Source organism: Marmota marmota, unplaced genomic scaffold, assembly GCF_001458135.2.
Source record: "Marmota marmota marmota unplaced genomic scaffold, marMar, whole genome shotgun sequence".
Taxonomy (NCBI): Eukaryota; Metazoa; Chordata; class Mammalia; order Rodentia; family Sciuridae; genus Marmota; species Marmota marmota.
The window spans coordinates 45886792-45905322 of record NW_026000005.1 but is presented as its reverse complement, the minus strand read 5'-3'; the positions used below and the strand labels follow the sequence as shown (position 1 = coordinate 45905322).

The 18531-nt window shown below is 37.4% G+C and overlaps 1 protein-coding gene across 1 annotated transcript in view; it reads right to left on the bottom strand.

The window, feature by feature from the left end:
• Cab39 (calcium binding protein 39) overlaps nt 1-17137 on the bottom strand; it is a 48908-nt gene extending 31771 nt beyond the window's left edge. Inside the window, exon 1 of the mRNA XM_015481529.2 lies at nt 16981-17137. Coding sequence (XP_015337015.1) covers nt 16981-17094 — 114 coding nt within the window. The 5' untranslated portion in view covers nt 17095-17137. The remainder of the gene's footprint in view (nt 1-16980) is intronic.
• Between the last annotated feature and the right edge of the window lie 1394 nt (nt 17138-18531).

Here is an 18531-nt window from a genome sequence, read left to right as displayed (position 1 = left end):
TGTTAGAAATCTTGAATCATAGCACACCCACAATGTAAAATTTCTGTATGGGCAAGTGGTAAGCTCAAAGGTAAATTTAGTTGTAATCTGCCTTGTGCTCAATTTGTAGCTAACTCCTTATATCTCACGGAAAACACTCTGGAAGAATACACACCAGGGCTGGGTTTGTGGCTCAGTGATGGAGCGCTTGCCTTGTATCTTTGTATGCGTGAAGAACGGGGTTTGATCCTTAGCACCACATAAAAATAAATAAAATAAAGACATTGTGTCCATCTACAACTAAAAAAAAAAAAAAAAAAAAAAAGAATACACAAACTGAGTGAAGTCCAGCTTTTGGGGGCGGGGGGTGAAGGAGGAAAACTTTTACTTTTTATTTGCTCTACTTCAGACTTGTTTGAATGTTTTAAAATTCACATTTTCCCCTGGCACTGGGGATTGAACCCAAGGGCTCTCCTCCACTGTGCTATACCCCCAGCTCTTTTTATTTATTTATTTTTTGAGACAGGGTGTCTCACTAAATTGTGAGGCTGGTCTTGAATTTATGTTCTTTCTGCCTTATCCTCCTGGGTCACTGGGACTAGAAGTGTCCACTACTGTACTGGCTCACATTTTACTTTTTAAAGAGCAAAATGATAAAGCGGACAGACAGATATATAGATAAATAAGTCGAAATGTTCATCATGCTGGTACTAACTGGTTTATTTTCTTATTTCTTCTACTTCTCCTTTTACATCATCCCCATAAGATAGTCTCCCAAATTTTTAAGATTTATTTCTAAAAAATAACTACGTATGTAGGTTTACATACATACGTAAGTAGGTCTACCAACTATTTTTGAAAAACAGTGTCACAATGACAAATATAAATCTAAAGATTAGAATTGGATTTAAGAGAAAGTGTTCAACTATCCAGAAAAAGATAAGCATATTTTGGAATATAAGACTTCCAAAATTGGGCATTTCCATGGCCAGTTACCATCTACACAGGCTAATCAGCAACATGACGTGAGAGAAAATCTAAAATTAATCAACCTTATTATTTATTAGCAATTCTGGTGAAATGTTTGTTCACAGTTCAACAGATAATATTAATATATTTAATAAATTTTAATTATATGTATATGTAATTGTGTGTGTGTGTATTTCAGCTATTTGTGTGGTTTCTGTTTCCCATTACACAATCATCAGCTGATTAAACAAAAAAACAACAAAAATGTCAAATATTACCAATTAGTAAAAGATGATCAAAAAGCTTAAGAATTATCACACAAGAAAAGGCAATTCAGCAAGCATTTGCTGACTGAAGATGCCAAACACAGAACAAATTTGGTTGTTCTTGTTTAGATATGACTTGGTTCCCTTCATCAGTGTTTGTTAGTGATCATGCTCAGTCCCCCACCTCTGGCATGTCCGCAGATATCAATATGTTCTCTCCCTCTCTAACCACATCCTCCTTGTCTGCACTTCCCCATCTCCTCACACCTACTGAGTAAGCTATTCACACTCAGAACACCTCCAAACACTGTGCCCTTTACAAGCTGCTAAAATCACCAAGTGTCGCATACTCCAGTGACTCCTTAATGACCATCTTATCTGTTCTGCTAGTTTCAGTTCTGCCTATGCTATGAGCTCAGTCTCTGGCTCTCTTAGTCTGGGACATGCTTCACATGATTCTCTACCCCAGCTCCCCAAGATTTGTAGAAAAACTGATGGAAATGGTATAGTTCACTAATAATTCATGCTGTTTAACTGCCTTCAATTCAGCTTGGAAATACTGTTTTCAATTAGCTTGATTTCCAACCAGTAACTCCTACTGGTACATATTTCAAAATATGTACAAGTTCATATTCCACTTTCCTCCAGGGAAAGGAATTTCTTTCTCTACTTCATAACTGAACATCTAGCTTTGCTCCTTCTCTACTATGATAAGACTTTTTAATTAAAACACTCTTCATCTTCCTAGCTCTATCTTGATGTATTTCTGCCATCCTCTGGCATAACCAGGCAACACACTTAGAATCACTTAGAGAACTTTCAGAAAAAACAACCAATCCCCTGAGATACTTATTAATGACAAAAAAATAAAGGTAGTAACTTTATAGAGGAGATACCACCTCAAACAAGTGATCAAAGTCAACATCACCAGTAATGAGACTATGGATAAGTGTCTCCTGCTAGGATGGCTTGAAGAAGGTACATCATCATTCTGTGGTACTCCTACCCAAAATGTATAACCAACATCAAATCATGAGGAAACAGCTATCCAAACCCAAGAAAAATTCTGCAAAATTTTCAAGTGTCCAGATCAAAAAAAGGTAAAGATTGAGGAACTGTTCCAGATTAAAGCAGATTAAGGAAAACAACTAAATGTAATGTGTGATTCTGTATCGGATGCTGGTCCAGAAAAAGGTAATTAGTAAAACAACTGATAAAATTTGAAAAATGTGTATTAATTTAATAGTACTACATCAATGTTACTTTCCTGATTTTGATCATTGTACTATGGTTATTAACATCTGGGGAAGCTGGATGAAGACTATTCTTTTTGCAACCATTTAAAAAATTTTCCATTTCTTAAGATCTCAAATTCCAAATATAGGCCTTCAGTTCTTCACTGTCATCCACCTTTACTTTCTCGCCCTGGACATCTCTCTCTGTTCCAACTGAAAGCCCTGATGCTCACACTCCTCTGCTCCACTCCTGGCCTATGCCCCTCATACTGCCTGCCACCTCCGAGGCCTGAGACAGCTGACCTTGTAGTACTCTTAATTTCTCCTACGGACCTTCCATTTCCTAGCACTGGCAAGAGCTGGAAAGGGCTGATTTACACTCTTTATAACACTCCATGCTCATTCCAATGTCTAAAATGACAATTTACACATGGAATGACCTCATGATTTTGTTAACTGACTGAACTGTCTGCAAGTATCTGTCAGTTGGACATGGTGTCCCGAGACACAGATGCTACTCTTGTATGGGCCAAGGAGACTCATATTAAGTTTCACAGGCAGACTGCTGCTTTATTAACAGCAGCCAACTATTTTATAAATACATGGTCAAGAAGAGACACATATGAAAGAACAGTACCCCTTGTGACAAGTCCACTCACTTGACTAGAAAAAGATGTGGTTTGTCTTTTATCTGCTCACCTTTTTAGGTGAGGACAGAAATTTGTTTAAGTTCTTTACTTGTCAGTAGGGTTCTTGAGAAGTGATTTACCCTGCATCACTCTACAAAGCAGCTACAGGGAATTGAGTCTGGAGACACCCATGATGGCCGGAACTGCAGAGGAGAGTCTGAGGCTTAGCAGAGCTTCTTAGGATCAAAGTTCTGAGTTATGAAGTATAGTTCCTAAGTCTCTTGGGGTCTAAGCAGTTTAATCCCAAACTAGGAAAACTAATAACTTAACCTATCTTCAGGATCAACTTAAGCATTAACCAGTATCTCAGGATCCACATCCAATGCTTACTTTACAATTAACAGTATCAGAACTAAACTTCTTTCCCACCATGTTTTTCAGAAGCAGCCCATCATAACCTCCCCAAATAGCATGAGACTGTGAGACTTTCCATTGCCTGTTTTCCCATTAAAAAAAAAAAAAAAAGGTGAGCCAGATGTGGTAGTGTGATCCTATTTGGGGCCCAGGCATGTTGAAAGCCACAGCCAAAGGGGCCCCAGCAAACTTCTAGCTGCCAACTGATTGGCTCCTCTGCAGTGATGCTCATTGGGCTGTTTCCCCACCCTTTCAGACCACGGAGCTGCTCACTGGGGGACATTTTTGGCTCCGCCCACTCGACCCAGCCAATTGGCCTCAAGAGCACCAGGGGTGGGGGAGGTGGAGAGGCTTGTGGGAAGCTGGTGGTGGCAGCTGGGCTCTGAGGGTTTTCCTGAAGAGCTGTGTGGTAGGTGTGTGTGTTCTAAAAATAAAGTTCGTTTCTTTTGACAAGTGGCTCCTGAATTGTGCCCAGCCAGACTGCAGCACAGGCAGATACAAGGTAGTGAGGTAAAAATGCAATTTTAGACACTAGAGAAGATACCCATTAGTGCTTCCAGACCATATCCCTGAAGTACTTTACCATCCCTCCTCTGGAACCAGCTACTTGGTAGACCCAAACTGGCCTCATGTCAAGAAAGAAAGGAGACAAGGTAACTACTCACAATTGAAGAGGCAAGGTTGTGTCTATTGGGATACAAGAATAGGGCTCTGGGATTTTACACATCCTCCCCCTTGCTAGTTATTAAAAAAACCCTGAGATCTATGTTGACATGAAAGATATTAACGTTAAAATTAAAAAACAAACCAGGTTACAGAAGAGCATAACTTACCTGATCTTATCTGCCCCAGAGGGGGAGAGTACTAGAACTATGAAAAAGAATCTGTAAGGATGCTCCCCTCCCCATGTTAATGACAATCAATTCAAAATTGTGAATTATGAATTAACTTCAATTTTTCTTCATAATCTCTGGTATTTTCTTAATTTTTTAAAATAAGCATATATCAAAACTTATTGCTTTGTATAGACAAACAATATAAATATAGAAATGAATTAAAACTCTTAGGCTTAATGAAGGCAACAGATTTCTCCCACACACACATTGCTTACGAAAAGAAAACAAGGGAGAAATTGTAAACTTGTGACCCACTCCTCCACCAGTGATTTAAGATGAACAGGACTTTGGAGAACAGAAGCTTAAGTAAGGAGAAAGAATCTGATGCCCCTAAGGTTTTGGGCCCAGGATACATTTCTTAGAGCAGTCAGGAAGAAAGCCCAGTTCTGGGAAGGAGAAAATGAATTTCAAGTTGAACACGTTCAGTGTGAAGTGATGCAGTGCAAATGGCAGCATCTTAAGTGTTGATGGAAACATCAGAAGTCACCTCAATTAGCAGATTTCAGATCTTTTGGGGGCCACTGATGCCCTATTTTCTACTCTTGGGTACTGCCATTTTTCAAAATAATCATCTTATGTAGGCTCCCAATGTTCAGATTAGAATAGAGTAAAAGTAGATGAAGGGAGAAAAAGCACCTGAAGCCACAGCTAGCCTGCTTCTCCTGAGCACCCTCGGCACATATGTGGAACACCAAGTTTAAAAGCAAAATAAGTACACACAGGAAACACAAGCTCTCCTTTCCCTTTGCCCCAATTTCTAACCAAAATAAGAATTCCTGCTATATCTATCTCCTCAGAAGCATCAAGTTTCTCTAGGTAAGTAGGTGGCAAATTTTTCGTGGTTTGTGCGGTTTCTGTCACAACTCTGCTGCTAAGCAGGACAGTATCCAAAGACCACATGCAGATGAACGGACCTGGCTGCGCGACAATGTGGCTTGATTTAGAAAACCAGGTAGTGGGCAACTGGGGCTGCTGTTTGGTTACTTGGGCTCTGGAAAATATTTGGGGAGTATAAGATGATGGGTGGTAAAGGGTATGTGAACCTGAAGTTGAGCGTAGATAATCAGTAAACTCTCAGAAACTCTGGTTTCATTTCCTATCTTTACCCCAAATTTTTCCTTGTCACCAGAATTCCCTTACCACCACAGTGTCTTCTGCAATTATATCTATCTTACTGAACACACATTCAATCTCACCTCATCTTTGACTCTGAAACATTGCTCAGGCCTAGTATCTTTAGAAGAAATCTTGGCAGTTTCTTATAAAACCAAATATGTGATTACCACACGACTCAGGAACTGGACTCTTGAGCATTTATCCCAAAGGAATAACAACATATGTTCACCTACTGAAATATGTATAACAGTTTTACTAGCTAGAAACTGGAAACAGCCCAGATGTCCTTCCACGGGCCAATGGTTAAACACAGCATGGCACACATCCACAGAATGGAAAAAACTCAGTAATCAAAAGCAATGAACTACTGATAAAACCACGGACATGGATCTCATGGGAATAATGATGAGTGGAAAAAAAAAAAGGTTACATATTGTATGAATCTATATAACATTCTTCAAATGACAATTTACAGATTAGCAGAACAGATTATCGACTGCTGGTAGAAATTAGGGGTGGGAGAGAAATGGATGTGGCTATTCTAGTGTAGCAAGAGAGGGCTATGATGATGGAGATGTATATTATAAATGTAGTGATGGTTACAGAATAATCACATGGCTGCACATGTGATAAAACTGCACAGAACTACACCCATAAAGGTTGTAAAGATGGTGAGCTCTGAATAAGGCCTGTAAACTGCACCAATGCCAATTTCCTGGTTTTAATATTTAATATAGTTATGTGAGATGTAACCATTGGGGGGAAGTAGCGGAAGGGCACATGGGATCTCACTGTGTGCATTTTTACAACTTACTATGAAGTAATTTAATTATTATGAATCAAAGTAAGCACTTTTAAAGCAAAATAACAAAAGACCTCTTGAGCTTCCTTAGTATATCCTTATGTTGTATATAAAATTCCCTCCCCCCAATTTTTTGATACTGGGGATTGAGCCCAGGGGTGCTTTTTCACTGAGCGACATTCCCAACAATCCCCCAGCTTTTTTGAGACAGGTCTCCCCGAGTTGCTGAGGGTCTTGCTAAATTGCTGAGGAAGCCTCAAACTTGCAATCCCAACTCGCTGGGATTACAGGCATGCATCACTGTGCCCAGATATAAGACCTTTTTCAATCTACCAAAATTTATATCTCTAGACTTAACTCCCACCATTCCACTCTATCTCCATCCCTATAAAACCACACTGAACAGTGCTGCTCTGGTGTTTTTGTTTAACATTTTTTTGTTGTTGTTGAGATTTTTTAAACTCACTCTTTACAAAAAAATCATTTTAAATAAAAATCTTCTAAGTATATACCAACCTATATTTACTTCCTTAAATAACAATTCATTCTCAAAAAAGGGATTAAATGACCTCAATGAAAAAGGAGAGTCTTATATCAAAGTTCATATGAAGACAAAGATGTTAGATGAAGTCTACAGTAAAATGACAAATATTTGGGGCCAAATATTTGATTATGAGAAAAAGTCCATTATGATATTAATTCCTGTGCTAAATGCTTTTTAAAATCCCAGCTCTTTACTTAAGGTGTTACTTAAAATACTGGGTATTCTAAGGAAAGATCATGGACTAAGAAAAACCTATTAATAAACTTGTGGTGTCGAGGATTACTCTAAGCAAGTTTAGTAACCATGAGTCACTGTTAAATGGCCATGCTATGAAAAGGCTACTACCTCCCCACCTCTTATATTTGCCAGCAAACCCATTCCTCTTGTGCAATGAGTGAATATAGCTATTCAACCCAGTGAACACACACATTCATGGTGAGGAAGGGAACCAAGTATTAGCTAAGCAAAGCAGCCATACCTTCTTTACATAGCATGTAGTGGGCAAAGTGTGTAAACAGTCATTACATATACCACACATTTTTTGGCTCTTGGCAGTGAAAGACCAAGTCCCATCCCAACCCCATTTGCCAGTTACCTAAAAATAGGGATGGTGAAATCAACCTTTTTAGAAAAAAGGCATAAGGAAATTAGTTTTGTACAAATTCTTCAAAAAGCTGTGGCAAAGTTACTAAGGTACCAGTATTTGCATCACATACAATTCTTAATATGATAACTGTGTACCATGTAAAAATAATAGTATATTACAAATAAAGGAATAAACATTCAAATATATTCACATTTTGTCCAAGGATCATAACAAACAAACGGGAAAATGCCATAATTTTACCATGGGTTTGGCATCCTTTATTATAATGGGTTACCTAGGAAATAATAGTTTTCTATAGCTGGTACCTCAAAACAAGATGAAGATTTCACTACAAAGCATCTTGCAAAGGATGTTGCTATATCAATGTAAGGATGTGCCAATGATGCAAAGATGGAATTTTTCATATAACCAAGTGGTCTATGCCAATACAGATTTTGAGGAAGCCACCTTCCTTCCACCTATTATTTTCCCCAATATCAAGACAAAATTTATTCCCAGTTATACTTCCACTCAGGTCTGAAACAGATCTAACCCTTGCCTTACAGTAGATAGTTCCTCCCTCCAATATTTTACTAGGAGCTATAATGATTCTCTCCATCCTTCAAAGTCCCTCTGCTCAAATCTTGTTCTTTTCACATGAAGTCTCCGATTCATTCAACTGTTCCTTATGGCAGAGTTTTGAATTTCCATGCCAGTCTAATTATGTCTCCCTCAATACAGTACAGTTGTTTTTTTTTTTTTTTAACATCTTTGAGTGAGCATCTGCCCACACAAAGAATTTAAATAGTTCATTTTTATTATTGTGACCTAGTCTTCCAAAAGCCTTTTCAGGATGTTTTATTATATTATCTATTTTCAAGACAGTCATTTGTGGTTTCTAAGCCACATCTGTCCCAGCTGTTACATGGACCATCTTATTATCTATTGGGTTATAGTGGGCACATATTTGAAATGCATACTTGATTGAGTTTTGAATTATCAAGATGGTGGAACCTGCCTACCACCAAAAATTCCCTTATGCCTCTTTATAGTCCCTTCCCCTCCAATGACCCACTCTATTCCATAGGTCCCAGCCAATCCCCAAGCAATCACTGACCTATATTTTGTAATTATGGATTAGTTTTGTTTTTTAGAGTTTTATACAAATAGAATCATATATAATGTACTGTTTATAATTTTGGCTTCTTTCACTTGACCTAATTATTTTGAGATTCATTAATATTGTTATGTACAGCAATAATTCATTCTTTTTTATTGCTGAGTAGTGTATCATTATATGAGTGTATCCCAACTAGTTTATTCACATACCTGGCTATTTCCTGTTTTGGGCTACTACAAATAAAGCTGCTATGAATGTTTACAGACAAGTCTTTGTGTGGACCTGTATTTCTTTCTTTCTTTTTCTTTTCTTTTTTTGGTACTCGGGATTGAACTAGCTCTTTATTGCTGAGCTACATCCCCAGTCCTTTATTTTTTAATTTTGAGATCCTCCTGCCTCAGCTTTCCAATGGACCTACACATCTAGTTATCTTAAGAGTTGAATAGCTAGATCTTATGGTAGATTTAAATTTAGCCTTTTAAGAAATTGCCTGTTTTCCGAAGTGTTTGTACCATCTCATATTCTTGCCAGCAAATCCAACACTGTTAACATTTCGTACAGTATTTTCAATTTTAACCATTCTAAGCTAGGCAATTGTATTTCATCATGGTTTTACTCTACATTCTCTTAATGATTAACATCTTTTCAAGTGTTTGTCTGCCATCTGTATACTTTATTTGGTGAAGTGCACATTCAACTCTTGTAGTAACAAAAACAGCATGGTACTGGTACCAAAACAGGTGGGTGGACCAATGGTACAGAATAGAGGACACAGAGACCAATGCACAAAATTACAACTATCTTATATTTGACAAAGGTGCTAAAAGCATGCAATGGAGGAAGGATAGCATCTTCAACAAATGGTGCTGGGAAAACTGGAAATCCATATGCAACAAAATGAATCTGAATCCCTTTCTCTCACCATGCCCAAAAGTTAACTCAAAATGGATCAAGGAGCTTGATATCACAACAGAGACTCTGCAGTCTGATAGAAGAAAAAGTTGGCTCTAATCTACATATTGTGGGGTCGGGCTCCAAATTCCTTAATAGGACACCCATAGCACAAGAGTTAAAAACAAGAATCAACAAATGGGACTTACTCAAACTAAAAAGTTTTTTCTCAGCAAGAGAAACAACAAGAGAGGTAAATAGGGAGCCTACATCCTGGGAACAAATTTTTACTCCTCACACTTCAGATAGAGCCCTAATATCCAGAGTATACAAAGAACTCAAAAAGTTAAACAATAAGAAAACAAATAACCCAATCAACAAATGGGCCAAGGACCTGAACAGACACTTCTCAGAGGAGGACATACAATCAATCAATAAGTACATGAAAAAATGCTCACCATCTCTAGCAGTCAGAGAAATGCAAATTAAAACCACCCTAAGATACCATCTCACTCCAGAAAGAATGGCAGCCATTATGAAGTCAAACAACAACAAGTGCTGGCGAGGATGTGGGGAAAAGGGTACACTTGTACATTGCTAGTGGGAATGCAAATTGGTGCGGCCAATTTGGAAAGCAGTATGGACATTCCTCGGAAAGCGGAAATGGAACCACCATTTGACCCAGCTATTCCCCTTCTCGGACTATTCCCCAAAGACCTTAGAAGAGCGTACTATAGGGATACAGCTACATCGATGTTCATAGCAGCACAATTCACAATAGCTAGACTGTGGAACCAACCTAGATGCCCTTCAATAGATGAATGGATAAATAAAAAATGTGGCATTTATACACAATGGAGTATTACTCAGCACTAAAAAATGACAAAATCATGGCATTTGCAGGAAAATGGATGGCATTAGAGCAGATTATGCTAAGTGAAGCTAGCCAATCCCTAAAACACAAATGGCAAATGTCTTCTTTGATATAAGGAGGGCAACTAAGAACAGAGAAGGGAGGAAGAGCATGAGAAGAAGATTACCATTAAACAGGGACGAGAGGTGGGAGGGAAAGGGAGAGAGTAGGGAAATTGCATGGAAATGGAAGGAGAACCCTCATTGTTATACAAAATTACATATAAGAGGAAGTGAGGGGAAAGGGAAAAAAAACGAGAGAGAAATGAATTACAGTAGATGGGGTAGAAAGAGAAGATGGGAGGGGAGGGAAGAGGGGATAGTAGAGGATAGGAAGGGCAGCAGAATACAACAGACACTAGTATGGCAGTATGTAAAAATGTGGATGTGTAACCGATGTGATTCTGCAATCTGTATTTGGGGTAAAAATGGGAGTTCATAATCCACTTGAATCAAATGTATGAAATATGATATGTCAAGAACTATGTAATGTTTTGAACAACTAATAATAAAAAAAAAAACTTAAAAAAATCTTTTGCCACTTTTTACTGTTTTCTTATTGTTCGTTTTGAGAATTCTCTATATATTCTGAATGCAATCTTTCATCAGATATATACATTGCAAGGATTTTTTCATGGTCTGTGGCTGGCATGTCTTTTCATTCTTTTAACAGTGCCCATAAATAATGGGTATTTTCCAAACTCATTTAGCTCTTTAATTTTTCTTAACAATGTTTTGTAGTTTTCAGTCTTTCACTTCCTTTGTCAGATTTATCCCAAAGTATGCCATATTTTTTGATGCTATTCTAAATATTTCAAAATTTCAATCTCAGATTGTTCACTGCTACTAATCAGAAATACAACAGATATTTGTGTAATGACATTGTAACCAATGACCCTGACTAAACTCATTTACTAATTCTATTAGTTGTAGATTCCTTCCTTCAGCTTTTTTTTTTTTTTAATAATTATGTCATCTAAGAATAAAAGGTTTTATTTCTTTCTGATCTGCAAGCCTTCAATAACTTGTCTGCATAGGCAAAGACCTCTAAATACAAAGATAAAGAGAAATGGTGAAAGTGGATATCTCTCTCTCAATCTTGAGAGAATGAACTAGCCTTTTTAAACACGTTATTATTATGTTAGCTGTAGGGTTTTTGTAGATGCCCTTTCTCAGGCTGGGGAATTTACTTTCATTTCTTCTTGCCTGTTTTGTTGTTTTAAATCAGAAATGAATGCTTTTTTCCCCTTTTCATCTACTGATATACTGTTTGACAATAGTGAATTATATTGATTTTGAATGTTGAACTAGCCTTGCATTCTAGAAATAAACCTTACTTGGTATTTAGATTTGATTTGCTAAAATTTAGTATTTTTTGTACCCACCATCATGAGTGATATTAATTTGTAATTTTCTTATAACATCTTTGTCTGGTTTTGGTATCTGGATAATAATGCTGACCTGATAAGGGTTAAGAGCAATTCTTTCTACTTAAATTTTTGGAAAAGTTAGCAATTCTATTATTTTGTCCTTAAACATTTGGCAATTTCCAGTGAAATCCTCTAGGCCCAGAGTTTTCTTGATTGTACCATTATCAGTTAAATTTTCAACTATTTTGACATAGGTTCAGGTTATCTGCTTCTTCCTGAGTGAGCCTGGGCAATTTGTGGCTTTCAGGGAATTTGTCCATTTCCTCTAAAGCTATTTATGGCATGAGATTGTTTATAATACTATTACCCTTTCAAGATCTGTAGAATCTGGAGTGATGTTAACTTTCTCCTTCTATATATTAGTAACTTCTGTTTTTTCTTTCCTGACCAATCTTAGCTAGAGTTTATTGATTTTTGAATCCTTACATTTTTTCTGCTCCAAAAATAGCTGATTTCAGTTTTGAAAGTTATTTCCTTTTGCTTATTTTATATTTAATTCACTCTTCTTTTTCTACCTTCTTAAAGTGGAGGCTCAGACTGTCCTTCCTTTCTAACATTTAGTGTTATAAGTTTTGTAAGTAATGGTTTAACAGCATTCCACTAATTCTGTTGTTTTCACTTTTATTCCATTCAAACCAGTTTTTTTTGGGGGGGGGGGTACTGGGGATTGAGCCCAGGGATGTTTAACCACTGATTCACATCCCCAGTCCTTTTATGTTTTACACTGAGACAGGGTCTTACTAAATTCCTCAGAGCCTCTCTAAATTGCTAAGGCTGGCTTTGAACTCACATCCTTCTGCCTCAGTCACCATGCCCAACTTCAAACCACTTTCTAATACCTCTTTGATCCATGAGTTAATTTCTAAATATTTTGGATTTCCAAGGATATATTACTGATATTTAATTCCAGAACAGCATGGAGCATATTGTATATAATTTCATCCTTCAAAATGTACTAAGACTTATTTTTATGGCCCAAAATATGGTCCATGTTGGTAAATGTTCCACCTGCACTTCAAATGAATGTGTAGGTTGGTTCTGCTGTTGTTGAGTGGAGTGTTCTATAATTTATTCAGATCAAGTTGGTTGATAGCATCATTTTGGTCTATAAGAAAATCCCTGCTGATTTTGTTTATTAATTATATTAATGAAAGTGAAGTACCAGATTTCTAATTATAACTGTGGATTTGGTTAGTTCTTTCAGTTTTATTATTTTTGGTTATTTTGAAGCTCTGATTTTTAGGAATGTAAGCATTCAGGATTGTTATATCCATGGATTAAATGATCCCTATACTTTATCATGAAATGGCTTATTTTTCCTTAGAAATTTTCTTTGCTCTGAAATCTCTTTGTCTGCTTTTAACAGAGGCATGTCAGTTTTCTTTTGACAAGAGTTAAGTGTACATTTTCCCATCTTTTTAATCTATTTGTAGTGTTACCTGTGTATTTCTTATAGGCAGCATATAGTTGGGATTTTTTTCATCCAGACGATCTCTGTCTTTAAACAAGTGTTTAGATCATTTATATTTAATGTTATTATTTATGCACACACTGGACTCTACCATCTTATATGTCCCATCTGTTATTTAATCTTTTCCCTTTTTTTGGTCTTCTTTTAGATTTATCATGCATTTCCAATGATTGTGTACTTCTATTCTATTTTTCTTTGCTGGCATTTAGTCTTTGTTGTTTTTTTTTTTTTCCTAAGATTAAGCAAGGAGCCATACTTTTATCCATATTACATTTTATAAGTTAAGATTATACACCACCACCAGATAATTAACTATTCTTTGGAGCCTGATTCAGTCACTCACATGATTTTCCTATCCTCCTCCAATTTTTGCCATTTACAATATTAAGTTCTTTAATTTTTGTCTTTAGCAGTCATAAAGAGTTCAGAAGAGAATAATATGACAGTGGTTCATGTTTACTCTGCTTTCTATTCCACTTTCAACCAATACAAATATTTATTGAGCTATGTCTTTTAGAAGGCTTATTTTTAACAGGGGCAAGCAAACATCACTGAGTATATTACACAGAAAAAGAGAAAAAGGTCTAAGGGAATTAGAGTGCAATAGGGTAGGGCTGCATTTTCAATAGGGGGCTGGTTAAAAAATGGCATTTGAGCAAAGACTTGAAAAAAGGGAGTAAGTAAAGGAGACAGCTGGTAAAGAACATTTGACGCAAAGGGAACAGCCAAATGCAAAGGCCTACAGACCAGAGTGTGACTGAAGCACACAAGGAAAGATGGCCAATGTGTGGAAGAGTACTTAGAAGATACCATTAAGGTCATGGGCCTGATTATCTAGGCCAGGAGTTAGCATTTGTTTTTCTGTAAATTGGCAGAGAGTAAGTATTTTAGCCTTTGTAGGCCACATAAGGTCTCTATCACATAATTCTTTGCTTTTTAAACCAACCCTTTAAAAAATGTAAAACCCATTTCTTAGCTCATGAGCCTTACAAAAATAGGCCTAGGCACGATTTGGCTGCAGAATGTACATTAGACCCATGTAAGTAAGGACTTTGACTCTTATTCCAAGGAAATTATTATTTGACTCTGTTTTGAAAGAACCATGGTGGCTGTAGAGAGGCAAGGGAGACCAGTTAAGAGGACCACACAGATATGATAATGATATATAATAAGAGATAATGATAGTTCAGGCAAGGGTAGTAACAACGAAAATGAGAAGAGGTGATTAAATTCTGGATTTTTATTTATTTTCTTCTTCACATAACATAGATGAATTTGAGGAGTGAGAAAGCAGTCATGGATGCCTTTTTGGCTTGAAAAACTAGATAGAATTTTGTATACCACAATTGTGGGGACTGTGAATAGAATAAATCTTGAAGTATGTTTTGATTCAAAATAGAGTGAATTTCTATTGGTCGAATTCCAAAATATCTTGCTGTGATCTGAATGGAATTGTTTTCAGCTTAAAAAATTAATTTGGAAAGAAATGGCATCTTAACTATTTTCCATATTTCTATCTGTTAACAGATCAAGTATTCTTCCATGCCTCTAAATTAGGTTCTATGGTTTTCTTCAAGTGGAGAGTTCTAAAAGAGCAGTATTGAGGACTATTATCCCCAGTGCTTTAAATGACACCTAGCACAAGACAGGTATTCAATATAGTCTGATGAGAGCTGGGTAGTTTAGTGGTACAGTACTTGCTCAGGATGAATGAGACCTGGGTTCAATCCCCAGCATCATAAAAATAAAAACAAGCACATGCAATTATTAGTTTGGTGAACAGAATATATTTAAGAGAGTGGACAGCACATTTAGGCACTGCAAAAGATGATGAATCATTTTAAATTCATGGAATGCACACAATATTTTGTCAACAATTAGCAGTTTCAGCAGACAGGCAGCATGTCTGCTTCTGTGGGGGTTTCCTCTCCCTCACACTGCCTCTTTAGCTCTGCTGTGATCCCAGGTACCACATATGGGTATCACCCCTGCTTCTTGCTGGTGTGGCTTCCTCTACCCATGCAAACCTGTAGACTACTAGGACTGCTGGGTGTTGCAGTAGATGTCCAGCAGTGAAAGGAAAGCCAGGTTATGTACTCTTACCCTGAGGTAGAGATACTGCTGTGATTCTGCCAAATGTCTCCTCTACTTTCCTCAGGACACAATGTTTCTAGTTTCTGGAACTAGACTTTTCATATTTTTATATCCTAACTGATTATCTTCAATAAGATGGGAAGAGTTCTTGAATTCTATGTTTCATATCATTTACCTTACCCGGAAGTTCTCTTAGAATCTCTTTCTCTATATATATATTTTAACTATTTCAATTAGTCTGGCTTCCCAGTCCAAAGGGCATTAGAAATAACAGCATGCACCCAGTTCAGGGGAATCAGGTACTGTGGAGGACACAAGTGGTCCAGAAATGACATATCGATCAAGGAGTTTGCATTCAAGTAAGGAAGACAAAAATATAACACAAACATAATTAGGCTGAAAATGGTGGCACTTCTGACATTTCCTAGAGAGGTGCCTACATGGTGGGGATTTGTTTTAGTGGGCAGGGTTGAGATAGGAGAGAGGAAGTATTCTGGTAAGCAATCTGGGGGAGAAAAGAAAAAAAAAAGGCGGGGCATGGTGGTGCATGCCTGTAATTCCAGCAACTCAGTAGGCGAAGGCAGGAGGATCACCAGTTCAAAGCCAGCCTCAGCAAAAGTGAGGCGCTAAATAACTTAGTAAAATCCTAACTCTATACAAAATAGGGCTGGGGATGTGGCTCAGTGGTCAAGTGCCCCTGAGTTCAATCCCCAGTACAACAACAACAACAAAAATCGTAAGGGTAGTTTTGAATGATAAGTGGGGGCTTTGGTGGAAATCCAGCAAGAGGGAACATGATTTCAGGCAGCACAGAAAGACAAAGGCATTAAAAACAGTGCATTTAATTATCTGACTTGGTGTAGGTTGCTGGAGCCTACCGAATAAGGGAGAAAGAAATTAAAATTCACCTACAGAAGAGAGCATATCATAAAGGGTCTTGTGTATCTGTACTGAACATTTAAAGCATAGAGCATATTTTAGGAAGGACAGTAAGAAGGTAACTACTAAGATCCAAAAGAAAGATTATGAGGCTCTTCTTCAAGCAGAAATACGACTCAGATTCTATTCATAAACCTTTATGAAACAGAATATACAATATTTAGTGGAAATGCTGTTTCAGGAATCAGGTGGCAAGACATGACTGGGATGGAGTCAGGTTTGGGCTATGTTGAATGGAAGAGAAGGAGAGTATGGACATTGAGAACATGGAAAGAAAACCAGAAGCAGTATCCTCCCAGGAAGATTTTGGTGGAAACACTGCTTTCAAGAATAAGAGAAAACATTTCAAGAATGAAATAAACACTTTGTAAATAAACTTGGAAATTTCAACAGAAGAAGAAACAAAAAGGTGAGAATGTCTGTGAGATAGATACATAGCAGAAAACTTGTTTCAGCAGCAGCAGCAGCAGCAGCAGCAGCAAGCAAATGCCATATTAGGACTAGATCTTAAAACCCCCCAATCAGGGGCTGGAGTGGTGAATCAGGGGTAGAGAGCTTACCAAGCATGTGTGAGGCACAGGGTTCGATTCTCAGAACCACATATAAATAAATAAAATAAAGATGCACTGACAACTAAATATATTAAAAAAACAAAAACAAAAACCTCCAAATCACCCATATCCATACCTTCTCTGCTTTTTTGTCAGAAATGTCCTGCTTTTCCAGAACAGCCATGCTCTCCTTCAGGTTCTTCACGATGTCTGCTGGAGATTTGTGAGACTTCCCAAATGGGAACGGCATGACGGCAACAACAGAGGCCTCCGACGCACTCTGCCTGCTTGACCTGCAACAAGCACAAAGCTCAGGTGAGAAAACATGGGGTCAACAGAAGACATTCTTACCAAATAGGGAGGAAATCAGTGCTTAAGAAAGTCATGACTTTCATAATCAATAGAAATTGGGAGACCCACTAATATATGGAAAAAATGATAACAGAGATGCCTTGGAATTATAGAACATTGTACTTTTCAAAATTTTCTTTCTTTTCAAATCCTCGGTTCTCCTAACCACCCAGCCAAGAAAGAACCTGCCGATGCTACTGATATAGGTAGGTACAGTTACTGGTATCACTCACAGTCAAACCCAATGCTAAGCATTTAATTCATCATCTAACAGAATGCTATAGTATTATCATTTACAGGTCAAGTTTAGCAAGGTTGAGAATCTGGCTCAAGGTACTAAGTGGTTAAAAAAAGCACTCAGGTCTGTCTTAACCAGTATCCTTAATCACTACATTATACCTCCAATTAATAGTTCTCTATTCTAAAGTCATGAGTGAGGCAAAAAGCCAGAGGAAGCTTTAGTTACACGGCACCAGCAAAACAGGTCTTTTATCTAGGTCTCTCCCAATGCTCCTGTCCAGTCCTTGTTGCTCCTCCCAAGCACCCCAGTGGGCTGCACTGGACATGTGCATACTTCCTCAACATGGCTACCCTTCTATTCAGTCAATCGCAGTGTCTCAGAGCTGAAAGAACCTTGGACAAATCTCCCAACAGATCTTCAAAGCTCTCATGTGACACTTTCAACATACCCTTTAGGAATGGATGTGAAAGAACTCGCTTGATAAAACCCTAGAAATATTGAACTTATGAAAGTTCTTAATATTTTGGATATTACATTATCCAAAGGAGGACATACAACTACTCCAAGAAGTCATCGTGAAAAAAGGTTAACAAAACAAAAAATGGAATTGACTTGAGAACATATTAGAAGTTACGATTTCATTTTTTATTAAATAAACTAAAAAGAAGTTAAACTACGGAATCACTTCATAGTTTCAAACTGTGAATTCCAACTTTATATTTAACTGCTCCAGGTGTCTCCATACTTCCTACCCTTGAACCAATGTAAGAAAACATAGGTCTTAAATCCTCCAACCCTACTCTGTCCCTGCCTACATGTAAACTCAGTATCTCTGTCACACAGCATCACACTTCTTTTGAGCTCTCCCTATGACTTTATTGAATATTGAATATTTCCCCTTCTCAAGTTTAAGACACGATAACATACATATCTGTTTATAAAGAACAAAGACTTAGGGGAAAACCATGTAAATGAATGTTAATGTTAAGACTATAGTTAAATCATAAACAAGTATGCTATTTCTCAAAGGTTTTGATATGATGTGTTCTAACCAATCTGTCCCAAAATATCACCTATCTCAGCTTCTGTCAGCTT